General features: G+C 30.4%; 2 protein-coding genes across 13 annotated transcripts in view; one reads left to right on the forward strand and one right to left on the reverse strand.

The window, feature by feature from the left end:
* The first annotated feature begins 2,226 nt into the window (after positions 1-2,226).
* Positions 2,227-25,767, forward strand: part of LOC107365236 (suppressor of lurcher protein 1-like) — a 29,889-nt gene continuing 6,348 nt past the window's right edge. Inside the window, exons 1-5 of the mRNA XM_015932714.3 lie at positions 2,227-3,372; positions 5,696-5,910; positions 8,502-8,769; positions 14,480-14,709; positions 14,857-14,916. Of these exons, the coding sequence (XP_015788200.1) occupies positions 3,080-3,372; positions 5,696-5,910; positions 8,502-8,769; positions 14,480-14,709; positions 14,857-14,916 (1,066 nt within the window). The 5' untranslated portion in view covers positions 2,227-3,079. The remainder of the gene's footprint in view (positions 3,373-5,695; positions 5,911-8,501; positions 8,770-14,479; positions 14,710-14,856; positions 14,917-25,767) is intronic.
* Positions 13,550-25,544, reverse strand: LOC107365247 (uncharacterized). 12 transcript variants are annotated; one of them, XM_089267831.1, is made up of 13 exons: positions 25,504-25,522; positions 25,088-25,327; positions 25,008-25,025; positions 24,826-24,933; positions 23,487-24,517; positions 23,062-23,378; positions 22,458-22,623; positions 22,301-22,374; positions 20,362-22,184; positions 20,058-20,210; positions 19,697-19,838; positions 15,403-17,553; positions 13,550-15,112 (listed from the first exon to the last, which is right to left on the reverse strand). In XM_089267831.1, exons 9-11 carry the CDS (start codon positions 21,352-21,354, stop codon positions 19,782-19,784), a joined length of 1,203 nt encoding a protein of 400 aa, XP_089123957.1. In that variant the 5' UTR covers positions 21,355-22,184; positions 22,301-22,374; positions 22,458-22,623; positions 23,062-23,378; positions 23,487-24,517; positions 24,826-24,933; positions 25,008-25,025; positions 25,088-25,327; positions 25,504-25,522; the 3' UTR covers positions 13,550-15,112; positions 15,403-17,553; positions 19,697-19,781. The 12 variants fall into 12 exon arrangements, with proteins under 12 accessions (XP_089123957.1, XP_089123960.1, XP_089123967.1 ...); XM_089267834.1 differs by lacking the exon at positions 25,504-25,522 and having other exon boundaries at positions 15,403-16,440; positions 17,311-17,553; positions 25,088-25,497; XM_089267841.1 differs by lacking the exon at positions 25,504-25,522 and having other exon boundaries at positions 13,550-14,901; positions 15,064-15,112; positions 25,088-25,497.

Below are 25,767 nucleotides of genomic sequence, written 5' to 3' on the forward strand. Positions count from 1 at the left end.
TCTACCTAAAATGGGTTTCATCTAAAATTTTTAGGTGCCTTTTATTACCAGTTTCAATTATTAATGCAAGTAAATGTATTGTTTACTTGGTATACCTTTGATTATTACTTTACCTTCATTAATCCTTCTTGAATCCCTTTCACAGCCATTACAAGTATCATGGTGTTCAGTCGTTAGTGACAATGACAGTGATTGAACCATTTGAGACTGAACCAGAAGACAAGAAAAACTTTAAAGATCGATAATGTACAAGTGAGAACATATTTTGTCTATTATAAAGCAAATATGTTTTCAATATTTTCAAAGCATTGGAAAGCATTAGCTCGTCAGTCAGGATCATTTTCATTGACAGCTTTTCAATGGAAATGGAGAAAAAATGCCAACAAAAGCCACATCATCTTGAGCTAAGAAAAGCTAATAACCTGGAAATGTACCATCAAGATGCTCGTAAATCTTGATGTTGTCAACTCAATTGAAAGTTCACAGATTTTCACTTTAATATTTACAATCTAATTACACTGCATACACCCAAAAGCCCAAACCAAAGTCAAACACTTCTATCAAAGTTTAATTATTGTAAATTATTTATTCTCCTCTTTTAACCTTTGATTTATATCGATAAAGAATCGAAAACATAAAAATCAAAATCAATTGTTTGAAAGAAACAAGTAAAAACCTTTCACAATTTTCCATTATTTTCCCAGTATTTGGCATGGTAAATGACCCATAGATCCTACTTACATGGTTCCACTTCCACTAAATCACTTTCATCTTTCACCATCATCACCATAACCAACATCAGCACTACCATTATCCTCATCATCATCAATTTGTCTCATTTTATCTCATAAACCTTGCAGCATTTGATTGAATACAGTAAGACAGAAAAGCTAAAATCATTATTTCATAGCTCAATATTGACAGTTAACAGTTTTACCTTACCATTGGGAATCATCGTTTTATATTAATCAACTAAATTTCATCAATAATCATACATTACCTAAACGATTGGTTAATTAACTGATCAAAAACAATGGAAATATGTGATCAATCAATGACCAGAAATGGTCACAAAATTTTAACCACTTAAAGATGGATTCTTGAGGTTAGCAGATTTTGACCGTAAACCTAAAACCTAAAGCTAGTACCAGAAACCCAAAATGTGAAGTCAATTTATTATCAAGACAAAAAGCTTGAAAAACTTGTAATGTGGTTAAGCTGATTGATGACAATTTCCTTGATGTTATCAACTGAACCCGAAACCTGAAGAAGAGATGAGAATAATGATGATAAAAAAAGACCTAAACAAGCCATTTAATGACTTCAAATGAAATGAGCAACGAATTTTGTCTTCCAAATATTTCCAAACCCATTTTACAGTGTTACCAAATTTTGTGGCTCCAAATTTGATAAAATTTTACATTAGTTGCATCTTGACTGAACACACAAAACAAACTTATCAAATCATCTCAAATCCAAGATCATATTTCAAGAAAAATACCAAATTTTGGGTACATTTTGAAAGCCAGTAACCAATCCAGTCAATTTATCACAAAACCAGATTAAAGGAAAACATGAAACCCAAAAATCATGTTAACCATTGGCTTTCTCAAATGACTACAATTGATGGCAACTCAACCCAAAATGATAGTCTTTTACCAATTTGAATGGATTGCATGATCTGGTTAACTGTTGAAAATAAAAGTCAATTTGAAAAGGCAAAATAATCTGAATCGGAAAGAAATGAAAAGAAATGAACAAAAAAATGATGATTTACAAGATGAACATTAAAAGCAAAGTGAAAATAAACTCATCAGAAGCAAACAAAAGCCATTTAACATGAATTTGTCACGTTCCCATGCAATCAAATTAAGCCAATTATCATTATCATGTTTAATATAAATGAACATTGAAAAGTACAATAAAATTAGAAGCTGTCACTCATAAACTAATTTTGTAAATTAATTGACAACAAGTAACCAAACAAAGTCAAAGAACCTAAGAAAACCCAAAGAAAACCCAAAAAAGAAAAGAAAAGCCAAAATGCTTGAGAAAACCCGAAAAAATTGGTATCGATTTGTATCCCAATGGAACTGATAAAACACTTTAATAGATGGCGACTGAAAACTGAAAAAAATTGAATTGTGATAAAGCGCACTCCCAGTTGATTATATATATAACTGTCTATATAAAAGTATTCTTATTATTTCTCTTTTGTACTGTTTTTGCTGCCTCAACATCACTTTCATCATTACTTCCATCATCATCTTGATCATCTTGCTTTCCCTCTCTTCCCTGACTTTGGAGACACTTTGAATTGCATGAACATTCAATGTATTGGTATTTTGGTTGTTATTTTACTTGATAAATGCGCACTCGCACCCAATGTTGTTGTTCAAATCCTACCAAGTCTGAGGATAACAAGTTGACTGGTAAACGCCAAAGAAACATGAAAAATTATTACATCAACGTTGAATTAGTTATAATTATTTAAATGTGCAGTTCAATTGTTTAGGATAATGGTCATGTTTAATCATGGTTAATGTTTAATTAACTTAAACAGTCTATCAAAGTAAAACCTTTTCATTTTTACCAATGACAAGAAAAAATCAATTGAATATGATTATCACGAGGTTTGTCATCCTTTTTTCAACCTAAACAAGTCTCACCGTTGGCTTCATCACTTTATCCATGTTTGCCTTTCCTTCTTGGATTAATTCAATTCACTTTATCCAAATCAATCCCTTTCTATTCAATTGTGATCAACAAATTAAATGGTTAAACCTGTCAACTTTCACATTGTTTGGTGACCAGTGAATCAATGTTAACCCATTTTGGTGTCTTTTTATATTGGATAATATTTCATTAGATTGTTGGTGTTTCTTCAACCCTCTTGTACAGCTGTGTGTTTGTGTACTCATCTTGGAATCTTTCAAAATCATGGTTTCCATTGTGTATTATCATTGGCAGGAAAAGAAGAAGAAAAAGAGTTAAATAGAAGTTTAAATAATAGTAGAAAATGTTGTTTCACATTTAGGTTTGAACCAAGAAAACCAGGAAAAATAACAAATCTTTTTCAATGTATTTAACATTGCTAAATATTTCCATGATCCAATGTTATTCTTGGTTATTTTGTGTTTACATTATCATCTCTAGTTTACTGGTTCATCCCATATCAACTCTTGGTGCTGACTGTAAGTGTATTACCTTTCAGGACACTTATGGTAAAGAGTATGGCGTTTTTACCTCGCCCAACTGGCCAATTCCTTACGAGGAAAACATAAACTGCCTTTTGTACAATTTTGTAGCTCGTCCAGATCAAATAATTGAAGTAACATTTGATGAGTTTGATGTTCAAAAGACACATTTAGCGTAAGTATAACACGAAAACCCATTTTTACCCATAATTTTCAATTAAAAGCCAAACTCTCATGATTTTGTCAATAATCATAATTTATAACATGAATGGGTTTCCGATATCTGGTTGAAAACCGGTATCTTGATAAGAAAGCGTGATTTTCAGTAATGAACCCAAAAGCTTTAAATTTTGAATCTTCCAAATGTTTCCCTTTTCCATTTCAATGTGAATGTTTCATGTGTGTTTCAGTGAATGTGTTAAGAGGCAACTCAAAAGGTTATTGATAAATTGTTTCCCTTTAATTAGGTAAATATAACATTAATATAATAAGTTATTGTAATGAAAATTTACAAACAAATAACCTTCGATCCCATGTTGAATGGAGATGAAAAATTGTTAACCAAAACAAGAAAAAATAGGATCATGATGGATGATGTGTTTATGTTGAGAAAACTCATAATATTTCCAAGAATACATTGCTTTATATGCTTTCGTTATTAATAGAAAGCATATCTTTAACCTGAAAAAGCTTATAAAACTCATATTGATCTGGAAATTGGTTTTTGGTCTAAACCCGAACACTTTGTATCAACTGAAAACATTTCAATGTCTTAGAGCAAGTAGTTTTCATCATAAAAAGTAATTCTGCTTTCAAATTCAAGTCTTTCCAATCTTGTTCTCATGGTAATTTGAGTTTAGGAACAGACATTCCTCATTTAATTGCAAAAATATTCCTTCAACATTTTGAAAGTCTTTTCATGAAATTGTGATCAACAATTTGATTAGCAACCTGCAAGTTGAAGCATCGAGAACATGTAAATTCAGTTTCTTGGATTCCTTAATCATTTCATCTTCTTTAATGTTCGCCAAAGTATCGAAGTTTATTCAATTAATAGCAATAATTAACCTGTTCAAGCGATGATTAATTGATTAATGATGTGAGAAATGAAATGACAAAAATGAAGGAAAGAAAAAGATGAATTAGTTTCAATTGTCTTTCACAAGCAAATCATCGTCACAATTTTATTCACTTTACTGATGGGTCATTATTTCCATGAAAATGAATGAATGAATGAATGGCTCATGAATGTTCAGGGAATGATCGAGTAATATAATCTCATGATTTAAGCATACAAAGTAGAGTTATAATGAGGATGATGAAGAGGATAAAAATGATAATGAGTAGATGAATGGGAAAGATGAAGCAAACCAGAAATCAATTTAACCCAAAAGATTGATCCAAAAATGGTTGCAAGGTTAACCCAGTTCAACTTGGCTCATCTTGTATTGACAAGTTAAGCTGGCGAAAACAGAAACTATTATTTAACAACATTTTTAGCTGAATAAAGTCTTTTTTTTCAATTTCATTGTAACCAAGAAAAAAAACTCATCTTCTCATCAACACTTAATTTTCAGATTCATCCTTTGAAATGCACTTTAACCAATTTCAAAGCATTTTCCTCTTTCCTTCATCTCTTCCTGATTAATCTTGAATCTTTCTAATCTTTCATCATTCCAAACATGATATCAACTTCAATTCATGAAGAAGCAAGGAAAGATGAAACAAGTAGAAAAATAAGAAAAATGAAAATGTAAGAAGATCAAAATAAGCAGAAAAAATTGATCAAGTTTCACTTTTCAAGATGTTAAAGACACGAAACAAGATGTAAACTTCAATATTTTTCAATTTCTGGTCAACATTTAAACAATTGTTTTTTCCGTGAAATTGGGTTAAATTGGTCAATTAACGATACAAATGATCATCAATCATGATTAAAGGGAAAAGGTAGAGGAAAGAGTTTGCAAAAAATGGGAAAAAACAAAGAAATGATTGACCTTAACTTGCATTTTTATGGATGAACGAATCTATTTCAGCATCGATGTTCCTCCTGAACAAACCAATTTTCTTTCATGTCCCAACCCATCATCATCCAAGTCATCCTAACCATTATCATCATTGACAACATCATCAGAGTTTCTATTTGCTTTTTTCTCCCTGTCAGAAGAAGAAAAAAGAAGAAAAAGGAAAAAATCTTTTGTTTTTCGCTACTTTTTTCGTCTTCACATTGTAACTCATTTTTCGTGTCCAGTCGATAATGTAAACAAGAATTAGCTTTGACGATTATGAGAATCACTTTGAACAATCAAGATGAACAGATAAACTCTAAATCCCTTCAACATTTTATCCAATTTCATCTTTTATCATATTACAACATTTAAAATGGCTGGGAGTGAACAACTCATGAGAAATGGAAAATTGATATTTTCTCTTTTTTTTCTTTTCTTTTTAACCTGAAATGTCTTCTTCTCTCTCTTTTTCATGATTATCTTCATTAGATGTGTTTATGGTGATTTTGTTAAACTTTACCTTCACCTTAACGAATACGCTATCAACGAGAAAACTCCTTGGAATCAAGTTATATGCGGTAAAATAGCTGACATTGAACAAACCCATTATTCATCTGATTCTTGCCTTATGTTTGAATTTCATTCCGATTGGAGAAATGGTAATAACACTGGATTCAGAGGAACTTATCGTTTTCTCGATAAAAGTAAGTCTAAACATTTCCTGACAAAAGCATTCACCAAACATTTTTCCCCTTTCCTCCAACTTAACCCAAAAATATTTTTCCATATCCAACCCTAATTGATACATTTACCTCCAATAAATAACATCTGTAAATGTATTTAACCAAACAATAAGCAAATTATCAAAATCTTAATTTAGCTAATTAATCATTTCCAAATATTGAAAGGTTCAGTTTTTTGTCTATTTTTTTGTCAATCTTTCTCATTTCTCCATTTCTTCAAGATACATTTATTGTTTCTGGTTTGTTAATTATTGGATTGATTGTTGACCAGTTCACTGAGTCAAGTTTATTCACTTGGTTTGTTTGAGTCCAGTTGACTGTTCACTCATGTTTATAGTTAACATGTTCATTATACGTAAGAAACTATCAGTTGGGTGAAAACGTCTTCAACTTTCATGATTTCAGTGTTAATCCTACAATGGTTTCTTAATCACAAACATTAGAGTCTTTAAGGTCTTCAAATTTTCCAATTTTAAACCTAAAACATTTGGCAAGAGTTGACCAGATTTTACCTTTAATATTCATTGTTAATGTAACTTTCTTAACCTCTTCAGCTTTTCTGGTAAATCCAATGAAACTTGGAGATTCTGTTCTCTGTGTGATTAAAGTGATACAATGATAATCATCATGAAGCAGTTTTCATTGTTGGATAAATCATGATTGAAAAATGATAACAGTAAAGAGGAAAAGTAAAAAATATATTAAATGAGGTAAAAGGGAAACTTGAATGTAACAATAAAACAGAATGAAAATGACTTTTCTATTCTTTTTAACCTGACATTCTGATAATTTTATGTTCACCAAAAGCACCGTTTGAGACTTGAATTTTCAATTTTCCAAATCCATCAGGATCAATTTCATTCACCAAACAAATACAAAACAAAATCAAGAAAATACAGCAAAAGGAATACCAAAAATCGAAAAGAAAATGTAACAAAGAAAATTTATCTATCAACATTGAAATATTTGTTCCATTCTGGTTACAATTTCAATTCACTCCATGATTACCAGAAGTACCTGAGTAGACAGAAAAGCTGAGAAAAAATGGTTCAACATAACAATGAGTGAATGCTAATAGAAACATAACCTTAAGGTAAACCTGCATCTTGATTTGGGTTTGTTTATCGTGAGAAACCCAAATAATAACGATAATAATGTAATCAGTTTTTGGGTGAACATTTATCAACTTGTGAATGTCAATTAATCGAGAACAGCTTATCAAAGGGAATCAAGATGAATACAATGAGATTCATGGAGACTTGAAAAATGGACTGAAATTGTATTATCATATTTGATTGATTGTGCCAAGCAAGAGAAACAAAAATCATTTAATATTCACTTTTCAAGTTTACAATTTTTGAGAAGCTTTAACGTCTTTTCCTCTTTTAGCCAATTGAACATTGATTAATCCACTTTATTCATCATTACCATCATCAGTTATCATGATAATGATGAGTTTATAAACACGCAGGTTGAAATTTTTCCTCTTTTCTTCTCTTTCCAAATGTTTCCAATTTTTGGGTTTTTTTTGGGTTTTGATGTAAAACAAAAATGTTTTTCCTTCAGCTCATTGAATGTTAAATGATCTTTTGCTTATTCATCTTTTGGAAATTGAATTCAACAAAATTTTACGATTTTGCAATTATCATGATAATTTAGAGGAAAAATTTTCCATGATGAGCTTCAACCTTTTTTTCCTTCATTTTTTACCCAAATTTTCAATAGTTTTTCAAGTGAGTTGTTATAATTTTTGCATCTCTTTGGTTGAAAACAAACATTCAACCTAAAGTGAACCAGAAAACTGTAAATTTTGAAATTTAAAACACTTTTCGTCTTTTCAACAAAAAATGTTCCTCTTGAAATGAGAAATTTATTTATATCAATAATTCTGATCGGGATAATGTTGAGGAATAAAGAGAAAAAAATTATGCAAAATTAGCTGAATAAAAATGTTGTCATTTTGAGTGAAGTTTTCAAGGCAAAAAGTGCACATTGAAGCATTTCTGGTGATAATATCAATCTTTTGAGTTTCAGAAATTTTCAAATGCTTTCAAGGGTTAAACAATGATTTTATTAAGCTGTTGAGTTGAAAAATCTGATGAAATATTGAAAGATTTAAGTGAACATGAAATGATATCTAACAGTGAATGGATAAAATATTAAGGAGTAAAAATATTTCACTTTTATGTTGATCAGTTTTCTGAATGTGTATTAATCAAGAGGAATCAGTTGTAATACAAAAAGTGTTTTTCCTCTTCAATTGAGTAAAAAAATTCCATTTTTTCAAAACTCAAATGAACCAGAAATCGGTTTCAATTAAAAATGTTCAGTAATTTTGTTCGCTTTTCAGGTTCAAAGCTTAAAGTGTATTAAGTCGATTGATTCAGCTTTGATTCACTTTTACCGAATGTTTTGAAGTGTTTAATGTGGAGTTGAACAGTTTCTTGAGATTAGCATTTATTTTGATGATATTTTTCCCATTGACTTTTACTGTAAATTGTATTCGTCTTTTGACTAAAAAAGCACATTTTTCTTCGATCTTTTCTGGACAGAATTGTTCCTGACTGATGGACGTTTAGAGGAAAACTCAAATTGTAATTATATTTTTGAAAGTTTACAAACAATCAATTCGAGCGAACCAAATGGAACTCTGAATGTTAGCTCAACCTATGAAAGGATAACTCGAGGTCGCTTCTATTCGCCTCAATATCCATCGACATACCCGAAAGGAGTTCGTTGTTCGTATACATTTGTTGGTCAACCAAGTGAAAGAGTTAAACTTGTCTTTGAACACATTCGTCTTCAAAGAAGTGATTCAAGGTAAGAAAATTTTTCCCATTCCCTTACCAAACCTTTTCCCAACTCAATCATCATCAAGGTATGCTTAACCAGAAAACAAAGAGAAGGCAAAAAAAGGTCAAAATTTTCTCTCAGATTAATTTAAATTAGTAAATTGGAATGCAATTGAAGAGATGACAAAATTTAAACTATATTAGCATAATGAGAAGAAATGAAAGAAGACAGAATGGATGAAAATACATGAAAATATTGTGCTTAATTGGGAGTGAAAAATGTCTGGGGAAAAATTGAGGTTATCATAAAGAGCAAGTATAACCGGGTTAAGTAATTGTTGACAGGAAAAACAATCTGTATTGCTTGATGAGCTTGTCAAAATCATTTTATCCTTTATTATATTTTGTTTTGTTTCTTGTTACCTTTCTTGTTTCAACGCTAATCATCAGTTAAACTGTGTATTTACGTTGAAACACTCCAAACTTGACGGTTTTGCTTTTGATATCAAAAGCTTTACTTGTCGTCAGGCAAAACCCAAAAACAGCTTAACTCATCTTTTTGCTTAATTGATTGGCAGTAAGGCTAAGGGATGAAATTGGGGTCAAACAATGGGTTTGACAATAACACTTACATCGTTCAACTTGTTAATCAAGGGTTAATCACTGTTACATGGAAAAAAAATTGATTCAAAGGAAATGTTGGAATCAATGTTTCAAATGTCCTCTCATCTCTCAACTGATGACTTTATTGCTGATGGCCAATGTTGTTAATTTTCAACTAATATTTTTTAACCAATAATTCAACCTCAACTTGAACTGTTTAATTGTTTGATTTTCAAGTAAAGTAATTGCTTCTCCAAGTGCTAAGTTGATGAACAAAATTAGGTAAACATTATGTAAAGTTGCTTTTAGTTTTATTGCTTGTTTGTCAATCTTGCATTTGGATTGAAGGCTCAAGATGAACTCAGGGTAAACAAGAATTTAAAATGAACGGATAAAAAGAGAATGAAAATGAAGGAAAACTGTCAACCCTTTACTGGAACGACCCAAGGGTATGAACATTAATTGAGTTAAAAGCTATCTCAAAGTCTATGGAATCTTTCATTGTTCAAATTCGCACGAATTTGTATTAATTGTGATAATTATTTCTTCTTTTCTCTTCTTCTTCTTTTCCATCTTCCTTCACCCATTACCATTCATCTTGATTTAGTTTTTTATTCTCATTTCCTTTTCCTGCATCATCATCTATTCACTTTGAGCAGTTTCAGCATTTTACTCTGTTTTTGCCTGTAAATAAAAAAAGTCAATTGTTTCTAATCAAATTGTTACTCTGATGAAGCTAAATTGGTTTCAATTTGTTATTTACCTTGAGAATGATGAGGAATAGAGAAACAAAATCAAATACTGATGACATGTTAACTTGATATTCATCGATTCAGTTTAACCAATCGATTAGAATTACTGAACTTTCGTTGTAATAGGAAAGCATTTTTTTGGTAAAAGAAACATTAAACAGAAACATAAAAATCTTTCAATTTTCGTGCAACATCAAACCTTAACTGTTAAACATTGGAAATACATTGAGTTAGAAGACTTTTCAGTCGATTTTAGTCTCAAATTTTTCTTTTCTAAACTAATTTCTTCGATTTTCATCAACCCAAACGACAATATAATTAACCGATAAAGCTCCAATTTTAGCTATGAAATAGCTGCTATGATCGAGATTTGCTCTAAATTATTGTGGCACAAATTGAAGGATAATAATGCAAAATAAATTATATTTAACAAAATAATAACAAAGTCATTCAACAGCTTGAAACGATTTACAAATTTTAACAAATTTTAACAAATTATTCTCCAATTTTGGTCCATTAAATTAATTTTTCATCGGCATTTATATTATCACTCGTCTTTGCTCTGAGGTATCCATTGGCCTAGAACTTTGTGCATACAAAGGTCTTCTCGCAAAATCCTCGCCACACAGCTTTTGGGTAAACCTAAAGATTCTGACAGGGTTCTTGTCGACCAATCTTGTCGCTCGCCTAGCTTTTCACGAACCATTCTAACTCGTCGTTTGTTCAGACCAGGATCCCTTTGACTACCACCTCTTTTGTCGTTGATTGAATAATCACCAGCTTTAAACCTCTTGGCAAGCAATCCAATGGTAGATTTAGAAATGGCTTTTTTTCCAAGCGATTTTACCAAATTATGGTGAATCAAGCCACAAGAATAGTTTTGAAGGAACATGTATTTGACTAGAGCTCGTTGCTCCTCATTGGTAAATGATTTTTTAAACTCTTCTTGATTAAACATGACAAATATAACAATCAACTTAACAAAATCAAAAATAAACTCTAAAAAATCAAAACAACATACGAATATTCAACTGTAAACCAGGGGTCATTCCCTAATTACGACCGGCTCATAGAAAAATCTACAAAAATTAATAAATCTCACAAAAGATTTGATAAATCGGGTTTATTGAATGATAATTGTCAAATAAATAATCTGATCAAAAATTAATGGAAATGATAAAGTCTAGTGTTAAACATTCCAGTCTTGTGAGTGGGTGAACCCAACAAATGAAAGCAATTTTCAATGTAATTTTATTTCTCACATCGAAACCCATTTTGGTCAACATTTTTCTTTTGGATAAGAAGAGATTCAAATGTCAAATTCAAGGTGCAACAAAATGGTTGACTGAAAATAACACTTGAATTGATCATTGATTCAAATCAAATCCAACAATCTTATTTATCGATTAGTTTCTTGCATGACAAAACTTGAGCTGTTTATTTACATTTTTCATATTCCTTGTCCAATATTCAATAACATTTCCTATCCTTTACCTTGTTAGTGAAGTTGTTTATTTTTTAAATTTAAATGCTTCAAATAAAAATAACAAAATTTAGTTTTTTTGGCCAATTTGGCTCTGAAAATGGATAAAAAATGCAAAAAATGTAATGAAAATTTTGAAAAAAGCGAGAAAAAAAGGAATAAAAAAAGAAGGTTTTTCTTTCCAATTACAGGTTCTCATTAAAATGCTATTCTGTTTTTCATTTTTCATCATGAACCATATCAATAGATTGATTGTAACTATTCAATTACAGTTACATGATATTTTCAGGATCACATTTTCATGATTATACTAAAATGATTTAGTCACTTTATTGTAAATGGAAATGATTTATAATAATTCATTTCAAGTCAAAATTTTAACACTTCCATTGTCATCATTTACTCTTACATTATTATCGTACTTTTTTTGAACTCAATTCAAATCTTTTTCTTTTCTTTATCATTTCTATTATTTCCTCCATCATGTTGTTCATTTTTTATTATCATGAGATTTAATATTGATTGGTTCAACACTGAATGAAGAGAGAGAGGAAAAAAGATTGAGAAAACTGAAATCTTTTAGTGTTTAAACGCAAGATAATTGTTATGACTTGATCAGTACATTTTATTGCTTGCACACTCACAGTAATGGATTTGATTTTGAGGCCATTTGATTGTCCAACTTGTCAAAATAATGTGTAATTCAATCATAAATATAAATAAATGTTTTTATTCAATATTATTTACAACAAAAGACTGAAGTTGGGTGGAAAAAATGAGCGAGAAAAAAAGAGTTAGATTGAAAAATCTTTCAAAATTGAATCTCTTTTTGAAGCTTCTTATTTCTCTTCACTGATCTAAGTTGGAATGGATGTTGGCAGGGAAATTTCAAGATTAATTGTGAATAAATCAGAAGATTGTTATTCACATTTGGAAATCGATCTCAACAATTCAAACAATCAGTGTTTTCAAGATGTCTGTATTTGATGCCAAAATGAGCAATTTCTTGTTTTCTCAGCAAATCATGTTTACCAATCTTTATCATTGATCATTTTTTTCTTCTTTCTTCTGGTGAAACTTTCATGCATTTTGACATGGGAAACATTTTGATAGGAAATGTATCAATAAAAAAGGTTATATCATTAGTGGATGAATCGGAAATCATTGGATAAACATATTAATCCAACAGGAATCTCTTTTAATGGTTTATTCAATAAAGATATTTTCATTACAAATATTCAACTAAATTTATATCCATCTAATTGTGCTTCTGTTTGATTTATAGTTAAAGTTGCGTTTAAATTAAACAGTTGAAAGGTTTTTATGGTTATATTGATGTTCAAGTTGACTCACAAATGGTGTCAATTGGCGGGTTTGGGTTCAACTGTGAATGTTGATGTTTCTCAATCTGTAAATTTTGATCAAATAAATGTAATTGCTTCTCAAATATTGATCACAAGTAAATCATTTTACTACCAATAATTACCATTCAACATAAGCTTTGAAATAATAATCCAAAAAAAGGACCACAAAGATGAAACCCAAATCATGTTCAAATGTTGTCTCTCCAATGTATTGCATTACCAAAAATGAATATAAAGTTACGATATTTCCATTCAATTCAATGGTTAGTTGAAAACAAAATCAGTTGAAGGTTTCGGTTCACGTTTCCAATTGCATTTTGGGTTGTTGGCCAATTGTCAAATTAAAAGGGAATCCAAATTGTGCCTTCAAACCAGAGAAGGGAATCTGGTTAATTTGGTAAATTCAATTGTTTTTGGGTTGTTTCAATTTATCCAGTCAAGTATAATGTGCACAGACAATTTATCAACATTTCCAATCCGTAATTAATCAACCTTTTGTTTTCTGGTGAATAAAAATAGAAACATTGTAATTTACTATTTAATTATACTTTAAGAGATGAAGGGAAAATTAAAGAGTAAATTAAAAGACAATTTAGGGTTAATTACAGTTTAAATGGCTACTTAGTTGATGGTTTAATTCACGCTTTAGATTAAGCGATTGAACGTTTCCAAATATCCTTAAAGTTGCATTTGATTTTGAAGGGAAAATCCTTTGATCGTGAAATTAAATTGCCATCAAGACCTTGGATTTGCGCATAATTCAAGTTTAAATTTTGAATTAACAGTCTTTTGCACAAGAGATTTTCAAGTTGAATCTAGAGTCAGACTTTGAAAGGTTGAAACACAATGATTGAGTTGTATCAGGCAACTTCAATGGAAAAAAGTTTGAAATCCTTTGATTAGCTGGAGTTAAAGGGTTGTTAAGCTTTTATTTGGTTAATGAATTTGTGCCTGTTAAACACTAATTGTATTGATTGAGCAAGAATGGTTTCCACTTTTGGCCAATGTTGATAGTTATCCATGTACATAGGAAGAGGAGAAAGCAAGACAAACAGATAATTCAGATTCCATGTTAGATAAATAGTTTTTCATGATAAAGTTGCCAGATTTTGTTGGCCTAAAGTATTAAAAAGATGATTAAATACATGGGAAACTGTAAAACGAATAGCAACAGCAGTAAAAAAATAACAGTTGTAGGCAATGGATGTTTATCATCAGTATCATCTCCATCCATTATAATGTGAATAAAATTAAATCAATGATAATGTGAAAAAGATGGAGCAGAGCAAAGTGTTAACCAATGACGAAAATTTTTGCTGATATTAATCAAATTAATTTGTAAAACTGGTAATTCCTTTTGCTATTTAGGTTATAATTATGATGAAAAGATGGTGGAGAGTGTAGATTATTTATAAGCGATGATAAATATGATTGTGTCAAAATATGTTTACCATATTTCACTTGATTATTGAATAATTTATGATTTTTTTTCGTCTTTTCCTTTACTTTCTCCTTGTTTCGTCTCCAAATTGATAGTTGTCTGAATAGTCCAGATGTGATTTATGTCCATGATGGGGGCAATCAGTCGGGACCAGTTATCGGTCAACTTTGTAACACCAATACATTTGTTGAATTAGTATCAACGGGACCTGATTTGTACATTCAATTTCTTAGTAAAAGCCATTTTCCTGGTCAAGGTTTTAAGGGTCGATTTTTCTTTGAAACTTTACCATCACTTCATAATCCACTTGAAATACCCTCCACAGGTAATTAAATTTACATTATGACTGAAATTTACTCCAATCCAAATTACATTAACAAAGCTTGCACTTGAAAGTGTATCCATTATTTACTAAGCCTTTTGTTAAACCATAATAACGATTATTTACTCTCAATTTACTCCTCCACTGTAGAACCTGAGAAATCCAAAGAATCACTTAAAGGATCGGAATCAGGATCTATTTTAACTCAAAGTAAGTAAAATTTAAAACTTATTTCAATCGATCTGCAATTAAGATGCCAAAAATGAAGCAATGAAACACCATTGTTAACATTAGAGCGTAATGTAACAGCGTCGAGCCAAATTTACAACAAAAGCTTGAATAATCAAAATTACATGCCAATTTTGATGCACATTGAAACACCGATGAAATCACAAATTCCAAAGAACTGTCAAAATAAAATTAAGACAAGAGATTAACAAAACATTTTTATAAGAAATAAGGATATTTTGATTTACAGGCTTAAGCATTGTAAGTTTGTTTTCGTACATTTAGGGGAACATTTTAAAATTTTTTTCGCTCTCAACGAGTCTCAAGTTCGTTTATTTGTTAGTCATTATTCTGTTTAAATAATGTTAAGCAGGAAATTTTGTTGTTATTAGTCTATTGTTTTAAATCATATTTGTTATATTTAGTTTTTGTTAGTATATTTTTTTTATATCAGCTAAACCCACTTACCAGATATGGCTCAATGCCACCTTTGATCATATTTCAGATTCTCCAGACGTTTTGGCACAGTACGCCTAAACACACTTAATTAATCAAACATTTTATCTAAAAATCAATTAAATTAATAACTAACCAGATTTCCTGAAAACTAACGTAATTTGAAACAAACCCATTTGATGAAACCTAATTCTGGTTAACAATAAACCGTTAACCAAAAAACCGGCAAATCAAAACAGTAGTTATGCTGCCATCTACCATCATTTATATAAGCCATTTTTTGTTGAAAATTTCAATTGCTATAAAGGGTTATAAAATGAATCAAAGACTTGAATAATGAGCCACAGTTTGATTCTGAACTTTTCCTGTTATCAAGAAAATTCAAGTAAAATCTCAAATAATTTCCAAATGAGATTTTAAAGACTAATAGACTTAGAGCAGTTCGAGCAATGAAAGTGAATTGAAAGGTAACTCAACAATCGTAAATATAAATGATTATTTAAAACTAAACATTTTTTGTTAAGAAAAACAAAATTATAAAATCAGTTTAAGCAAACATTTAATTTAGTTGAATTTGCATAAATAAAAGGCCTAGAATTTCACCAAATATTTGGCTAATAAAAAAATATTCACCCAGAATCTGGCTGAAAAGATTGCAGTTTGAAAATGAATAAAATTAATGTTGATTTTATTTACTGATGATGAGTTGGTTAAGTTGATCAACCTTACCAGTCATGCGTCTGAACAAAATTTCCCCCTGAAACTCATTGAGCACAGCACATTCTGATGAGCAGTAAACATGTTTACATACTTCAATTGTAAATCACTTGCATTTCACTTCAAACACCAATGACTTCATGACCAGCCAAGGTAAACTTTATTTTTGTGATGATTCATGATCAATCTCTGGTCAAGTTCAGTCCAGCAACAATTTCCAATGAAAATGTGACTTAATCAAGTCTCTTAGCCATAAATAGGAACCTTATTTTGTGCCATCGTAACCGTGAAATGAAAAGATATTGATTGTTCAAGTGTTTTACACAGTTGGACCTAAAGTTGACCCGAAAAAAAAGGTTTCATAAATTGCTATGAAAATACTTAGTTGACTTATTTTCAATACAATGTCAATTCATTGGTATTACATTCAACTCAATTTACTTTTAAATATTCACACAATTTGGACAACTGGGACAGAATCATTCCAAGGTGAGTTGAAAATAAAAGCAACCTGAAATTAACAGTAAATTTGGATTCCCTGTGAAATGTGATTGAACAAATTTTGAAAACCCAAGCATTTTGAAAGCCTTGAGGAGTTCAAATGTTGAGGTACAAAATTTTCCGATCACTTTAAATGATCATTTATCCCATCAGGATAAGTTCATGTAAAAATGGTAAAAATGATGCAAAAAGAAAAAGAAGAAAGATGAAAATAAAAAAATATACAGATTTACCTTTAAGGCTTTTCTTTTGGTAAACAATTTTCTCTACTTTCTTAACCCATTCAGATCATTACCAAAACATCATTATCATCAGCATGATAAACTGTTAATCTGAATCATTAGCTAAAGAGTTTTGTCTTCAAGTTTCATCTCAACAGTAACAAGCAATGAAAAAAACCAACTAACTATGCATTCCTTGGTCAACATGTAATCCTGAAGACTCAAGTATCTATCTTGAAATTGACCAAGATGAAGTTAATACCTTGTTATGAGGGAAAACAATTTACCATTAAATGGTTCACCAATCATTTGATATATTCTTGATTTTTCATCAGTTCATTTTTTTTGTTCTTTTTCTCGATATTTTTTATTTTTCTGTTCAACTCTTCAATTTAGTCTTTTCAACAGCCTTTAGGTGAAACAACAAGAGATGAAGGTGCATTGAAAGGTAGGAAAAAAGACAAAGGAAAAAAAAGTTAACCTTGTTGATTCTTTCCTTTACCAGGGCAAATTTTACCAATAAAGGAACCAGTCTTTTGGAAAGAAACAAAAACCCGAGAAGTAGAATGAAGAAACAATTGCTATTTTACAGGGAATTTCAGTTTTAAAAGCAAAGGAAAAAAACTGAGCTTATTTTTTCTTCTCTCATCTTTTTTCATTCATTTTCCTTCTTTATCATTATCATCTTTTCCCATTGTTTGAACTTTCCTTCCAACTCCTCCGCCTGTAATTCAAAGTGATAAAAAAACAAAAGATTAAAACGTAGAAACATTGAAGAGGAAAACTGAAAGCATGATGATTCTCGTGATGATGGCGATGAGATGGTGAAAGTAAAAGATGAGATTGGAAGATAAACAAAACAGTGAAAGTTGATCATTTTCAGTTGCTTTTGGAGTTTCAATGGACTTGGAGTTGAAATGGCTTGGAGTTGGCAAAAGATGACTCCAATTGAATGATAACATTGAAATGTATAAGATAAAGAGTGACAATTGAGCTTATTGTTTCAGTGTTATCATGAAACTAGTGAGAGAGCAAACCTGAAACATTTCGGTAACTTTTCAATGTTCATTCCAAGTAAATTTTCATTTGCAATAGATGCTGATGCTTCATTTACAATGTAACTGGTACTAATGAAAATAACTATTTTCAGGAAAGAATTTAATTGAAAAATTTCAAGACTTGATTGGGTTATTAGTTATTTATCGTGTGTATTCAGTGTATTATTAATCCAGTAAAGAAAACATTTTGGCTTGGAAATCTTTGTTTTACCTTTTAATTGAATTGTAAGACTTAATTCAATTACAAATGAAGCAATTTATTTTGAGCCAATTTTTCTTGTCTCTGTAAGTTTACTTATGGAGCGATAAATTCATCCTCGGTCAATGTATATGTTAATATAAGAAGAGATCAACTTTAATTGTACACAATTTGAAAGCTGATTCAATTTACAGAGAAAAAGGTAGATTTAAAATGTTAATTCATTCTTGATTGGGTCAATGGTTAAGGTCCATTTAGAAGATTAAATTTGCCTTTTATTTATTGATATTTTCTTGTTTTTTGTCCATTTTCAATGAATATCATTCCCTGCCAGTAATTCAGCTGTTTCTGGTTAAAATGAAAATTTTTGATTACCAAGCATCTCATACATTCAGTAAATGTTGCATGAAAAGAGATTTGGCTGTTTAGCATTGGATACTTGGGATTGCTCAGGCTTTCAACTTCATGTTATCGTTAGATCCAGAGTCTTTTACCGAAAGTCAATTCAGCAAAGACAATTGAATAAAGTAGATTGGGTTGCTAAAAGAGCTGCGATAGGAACTATTGGGATAATCTTGATTAAACTCTTACAATAATTGAATTAATCTCTATTTGACAGCTTTTTACGACTTTCATCAATCATGTCTGATCGATCTCTTATCAATGTTCATTAAATCACAAAATTTACTTTTGAAAATGGAGAAAACTTGAAATTACAATTTTCTTGATGTTTCGTCAATTTTTGGATAAAAAATAGTCTAAAGATGAAAGCATGAAAGAAAGATGAGACCAATATTGTCTATGAATTTGCGTTTCGATCAAGAAAAATCGTATCTCTGAATCTATCGCTACTGTATTTAAAATATGTTTTCAGTTGGAATTTTATTTTCTAGAAAAAATCAATAAAATTATGATCTTCTTCTGACCCTTTACTTTTGCTGCTTCAATTTAACTCTTTAGCTCTAAAAGTTTGAATTCTCACGTAAAGCAATTAGAAAATTTATGACTGAAATGAGATTTTCTGTAAAAAAATCAGAAATAAACATCTATAAAGTGCTTTAAAACCCGAGAACAGTCATAATCTCTGATAATTATTATTCACTTAAAATTCTAGTAACTGTATTCTTTAGGTTATTTCATGGTTTCTGCTCACATTTCAACTCATCTGACAGTATTGGGTTGAACTCGTTATGTCTTAACAAATAAAATTTATAATAATTTATGAAAAATATTAAACACTATTTGTATAATTGTAAACTAAATACTGTTTTAAGGACTAAAAGTAAGCTGGTTACTAAATTTTTGAATTTTACTTCAAATTATGAAATAAATTGGATTTCAGTTCAATGTGACAGAAATAATTTAGCCAATTTACTTTGAAAGTACAGAAATAAGCATTTTTAAACATTTTCAGATCAAACATTCAACTAAAATTCAATTAATCAAACAGTGATATTTAAATGAATCTAAGCAAAAATATGAATGTTTTTTGTTTCAAAATAGATTGAAACAAATGAAATTTTTTTGCTATTCAGAGGGATCAAGTTTGATTTAATACCTAAATCAATCAACTAAAAAATTGAAAATCATTCAACGATGATGCACATTACCTTACATAATACATTGAGCTTGATTATTATTGACTTTGAGATTGATTCTCAATGAATCTCTCAAGTTTAGCCTCAAGATAATTGATCATCTCCTTGAATTTGAAATTAACAATAACAGCAACATTGCAACCTCAGCTTGAACCTGTAAAAACAAATAAAATGAAAAGTATTATTAACATGGAAATTTCAAATTATTTAATTCACACAGAAGTTAGTAAAGGAGACAGAAATCTAAATCAGAAACAGTTTTATTGAAATCAAGAGAATTAGAAATTTTTATAAAAAAGCTAAATTTCATGCTTTAATTGCTGATTTAGATTGAAAATTTGTGATAAATTGAGAAGCGAAATTTGAAACTTACCTTCAAATAGTTCCAGGTTGTTGTATCAACACACCAAAAAACGACAAACAAATGTCTTTCAGTTAAATAGTCGAGAACTGTTAACGCTCTTAACCTTGCTAGATAAGATGAATGATTTATCCATTTTTTTGTATCATTAACTGCTTCATCAAACTGTAAAATCAATTTGGACATTGATTAATTGTTAACTAGTCTTAAATGAGGTTGAATAAAAGTGTACTAAAATGGTAAACTAAAAATAAATGGAAGATGGCAAGCCTGATGTAAGCCTTTTAGGTTGATATCTAAGTGAATAATTAATAACCTTGTGTTGAAGATAGATTCCTGGTATAAAGTTGATTGATTGTCCATAAAAGATGGTCAAAAGTCCAAGAAAAATACAGCAACAGAGAATAGCTCCTTCAGTGTTGGCAAAAAATGTAAGATAGAGAAGTAGAGTTTCAGCAAGAAAAGTGCCCATAAAAACGGTATTGTTTACTCGATACCAGAAATTTTCAGCTTTATCAATTTCTTTGGCCAATTTGATTATTTTCTGGGTAAAACGACGCAAACCTTCATCATAATAAGGAGTTAAATTGAATTGAGGATTTTCTGTGTGATAGACTGATTGAGAGATGAGTTGACGACGAAATGAAGAGGTTAACTTTGAATAGCGAAGTCCACAGTAATAAAGATAGAAACCCAAGAGAAAAATGAAATTGAATTCCCAAGCAGTACAAATGTAACCATGAAAAGCGGTATTAACGGCATTGAAAAGAGTCCAGGGCAAGTATTGAGCTGGCAATCCAATCAGAATGGGAATGTAAAATGAAAATGCAGCACAGGCAACAGCATAAAGGACAAACTTGACTTTAGCATATGTAAACTTGATGATTGTACGTAAGTGTTTATCATTGATGTCGCGATTCTCTAGAACAGTCAACGGAAATATCCAATGTTGTAAGTTAGGTTGGTTAATTGATTGTTGGAAAAAGTAGCGAATAACTGAGGCAATGATACTCCATAGGAAACAAGTGATTAACAGCCAAAAACCAGTTGAACCCAGGAATAGTGTTGGATCTATTGTGTAAAAGGTTAGGTTGGCAAAGCGCTTTAAAATAGCCAATAACAGATATTGAGCGGTTCCAGAGATGATACAGGGCCAAGCAATTAGGTAAAAAAGGTAGCTCAATGTTTTCTTGGAGTAAATGATTCCTGGAAGGTAAGGAAGTCGAACAAGATGTTCATGTAAAAGAATCTTTATGTTTGGATATTCAACTTGTGGATTAACATTGGATGAGATTCGGGTTTTACCCATTTTAACCTCTATCTTGTCTCAAGTAATCTTTAAGCTTTTACACAGTTCTTGTTGATGGTGTTGTAAGGATTGAACTAAAACCTAGACCTAACTGCAACTATTGAATATTTGTGTCACTCCTTAAGTATCTATTAATACAGTGAAATATAAACATTGTTAGCCTCACGGGATTGAAATTTGATATTGACTTGTCATTGGGTTAAAACACGAACTGGCATCTAATTGATAGATTGGTATTAAGATGATATTCATGTCAATATCATATAATCATGTAACTGTGAATACATTTTGAAACCCAAGTATGGCGAAACTCATGTTAACATTTGTAATATTAATTAGTGTTTGGTTTATGTTGATGTTTGGCAACAGTTTCGTCAGTTGTAATGAAATGTTAACAATAACAAATGAACCATCAGGCAATTGTTTCCATGTTGTTAGCGTGAGACATTTGTTTTCACAGTAAAAACAATTGAGATATTAACTAAAACTAATCAAATAATGATTGAGTGTTGCAAACTAGTTAACTTTACTGCTCATCTTTAACCCAATCCAGTGTTAACCTTCAAGTTACAAGGACCCAATCCGTCCATTGAAGCAAATTAAAAATTTATCTGGTAAAAATGTATTCGCTTTCCTGTAATGTTCAAGTTTCCCTGGAAAGTTCATCTTGACTTTTTTGTCCTTCTTCATCACCTTGTCTTTCTCCTATTTCCAATTCCAATGAAGGTGAAAAGAATGAGTTTGAGTCTGTCAAGATGGCAATTGATTGGAACGAGGTTTAACATTGCCAAAATGTGGACTCTTTTTCCTTCTCCAGCTTCATCTATCAACTGAAATGAGAAAAATTTCAAGATTAATATTCAAGACTAGAAACAAAAGACTTCATAGATTTAACCATCACTGGTTACAGTTTCAAAGGTTGGGCTTTTGAAAGGAAAAGGCTTACCTGAATTTTCAATGAAATGGAATAATGGAAAGACTCTGGAAATTGTGGAAAAGCGGAAAACATTTGCGACAATTCTGAAAGAAAGGAATAAAATGAATGATCAAAAAATTATTGTCTCGTTATGAAGTGTTAGTCTGTTTGAGGAAATAAATATTACATGAAAATTTTAACCAACTTTGATAATAAATCATTAGAGTTGAGTTAAGCTTGAAGGTGAAAATGTGTTGAGTTGGGGAAACCATTCATTATAAACAGGCTTTAGACTAGCGTTATTTTCAATATAAATATTTCAAGATTAACTTGATTAATTATGGTTTACAAATCTGAAAATAGAAATAATGTTATTATTGAATGATTTCAACGATAATTCTGTAAAAGGTAACATGTTCAAAATCAAAATGGAAACATGCAAATTGCTTTACTATAAAACATAATTATTTTGATAATATTAATGGTAACATTTTTCAATTCTGGTAACAAAAATACAAGAATGAAAAGAAATGATAATCAAAGGTAGAAGCTTATTTTGTTTTCTTTGCTTCTGCAAATAAAATCATCATCGCCTCCATCATCATCATCATCATCATCTCTTTCCTCCCATTGTGAGATCAGTGAAGTATTACCATTAAGATGAGTGGTTAAGATGAAGATGATGGAGTAAAAGAGGTTTTCAATTATATAAAACAAGAAAGAGAGTGAAAGATAAAACTCTGAAAACTAATCATGAAAAAGTAACTTTGGTTATTTATGTTTCTATTTACACTCATCTTGTTCATCTTCTTGCTTCTCTGGATATCACTATTAATACACTTGAATGAAATATAATTCAAGGTAAAACACGTTACACGAACTGATTAATAATTCTTGTCTACACCAAATTGACCTAATTTTTTGGTTTGTTGTTCTTTGGGTTGTTAACAGCAAAAATGGATTCCAATGTTACCAGAGTTAACAATTTGTCCAAATTAAAAGGTTAACCATTGAGTTGTGTTCAACGTTTGTAAGCCTCGCATTCGTATTTCAAGTTGAAAGGTAATTCAAATGTAATCCAGTAAATTTAAGTCATGGTAATTTGTTCCTAGATTAGGTAAAAAATTCAAGATAAATTTAATGTAAACCTAAATGCAAAGCATAAATGTTAATGTTACAATAGATGATGAGAGTTGCAGTCTTCATTTTTACTCACAATTGAATTGTAAATTGATCCTCTTTTTTGGCTGTTTATTGAAATGTTGGAATAAAATTGTCGGAAAGAGTTTTCCAAATTGTTAATGTTGTCATTTGATTAAACCAAACTGTTAACTTGAAGGTAGACTGTCGAGTATTAAATGGTCTGTTTGATTGTGTTCAATTTTTGTTGTTTGTTGGCCTTTTTGCTGGACTAAAGCTGTTAGTAATTCAGGTTACGTGAATAATGTGATTTGAGCTTTAATCTTTTCAGTTTCCAATTTACCTGAAAGTTATTCACATTTTGTTTCTCTGTCATACAATTTTCCTTCTCTTTCCATCATTTACCTTCATGTTCCTACGGTGCATGGCAATGGCATGGAAATTGGTAAAAAAAAGATGATTGTAAATTTATGTATAAATTACGATGAAAACGGTAGTAGGAAGAGTAGAGTTGCAGTAAAGTGAGACTTTGTATTCAATTTGAGCCAAGCAAGATTATGGTAATAATATTAAGTTCAGTGAAACAATGGTTTTTGTTGGTTTCATGAGAAAAGATGATGAACTTTCAGTTTTTTCTTCCTTCTTTCTTCTTTTGTCGTTCTTCCTTTCTTTTGGGATTCCTATGAAATCTGAATAGATTCAAGGGGTTTGCTGCTCCAGAGTCAATGTAGAAGAGATTTACATTTCCAGCTCTTTGGATGTAATAACACATAAATAGTGTATGATGTGGAGAAGCAGTTGAATATATTTATGACAATCTCGTTTCCTTCAATCAACCAATTCAATTGAATTTAGAACAAAAAAGTGTAACAGGAAAAAATTTTTCTTGTAGCAAAAGATTCCACTGAACCAGGCATTTTCCACTATTCTGTTCATCGTCATTGGAGAAATTTAAAATTCTGAAGTTCTGGCAATCCTGTGAGGCACATTATTGTTGTTTATTAGCTGTAAAGTAACTTCAACTGATTTCTTGAACATGTTTCCACATCAGATCATCAATATTCCATTCCAGTCTTCCTTTTTTCGATCATCCAATTGATGTGACTCCTGAGTGAAATAAAAGAGAAAAAGATACCAAAAAATCAATGATTAGCTAAGTTGAACAATACAAATTAGTTTAGATTCATCAAACTGAAGACAATTAAAGTTGTTCCTTGTTGAGTTAGTCAAAGAATATTGATTTTAAGATCAAATTATCTACATTCAAGTGAGAGAATTAATCAACAATCTCATTAAAAGGTAATTAATTTTCTTTCCAATTGTCAAACTTGGTTCTTGATTAAAGTAATCATTTTTTACTATTACCTTTTTATTGGAAGAAAAATTAACAGAAAACATGTGTATTCCTAACTCACCTTTTGACTTTTTTCTGGGTCAATTTTTCCTGCGTAAATACATTTCAACATTCAACCATCAATTTCCCTGCATGGTGAATTACGTTTCTTGAACGTTCATCTTGTTCTCTGTTGGAAACATGAAAGAAAATTTAAGATTCCAATATCAATAAGAGGAAAAGTAACATTAAGAACAACATTACTCAAGAATCGCACGAAACCTGTGACAAGCAAGAGGAAATATATTAATGTTTGTATTTTTTATCAATCTGATTGCCTTCACCTAAAGTTGTTTTAGCTCACAGTAATTAATATTGTATTATTGTTTGGAATGAATCCTTTGCCAATATTGGAGGGTCAATTGGAGTGGTTTTAGTCACACGAATTCCAATAATGTTAGGAAAAACCAGAATTGAACATCAGATTTACAAATAGGCAAAAGAATCTGATCAAATGAAGCCATTTTGCATTATTGAGTTATCATTGGTAAAGTTCCTTGAGTGATATTTCAGTGAATCCTTCCCTGTTGGTAATTTAATTTGGGTTTGGTTACGATGGAGACTGTTGAATACGAACATCTTATTCATACAAAAAATTGGCTCTAATTTTCAAAAATGTTGAATTCATTGATTTGTGGTGGCTCTGGGAATGTTTCGGCTGTGGTTTCTAATAATATTGATGTTCAAATATTTATAATACCTTTGAATGTTTGGGATACCATTTATAGTTGGTTAAGGAGGACCTGCAAAATCGCCTGTTCTCGATTTTTTTTGCAATGGTACTTTTCACACTCAAAATTCAATGCCAATTTCATAAATCAAATCTATTTTTTTATATCATGCATAGTTTTTGAGATATCGGCCAAAATATCTAAATATCACATAGTATTAGTGACCTTTTAGACATAACGAAGATACCGTCTAAGCCAGCTAAATTTTGACATAATCAATGTAATCGAGCATG

The sequence above is a fragment of the Tetranychus urticae genome, chromosome 2 (genome assembly GCF_039701765.1).
Source record: "Tetranychus urticae isolate SD_2017Ah chromosome 2, NJAU_TeUrti_SD_1.0, whole genome shotgun sequence".
NCBI classification, from domain to species: Eukaryota; Metazoa; Arthropoda; class Arachnida; order Trombidiformes; family Tetranychidae; genus Tetranychus; species Tetranychus urticae.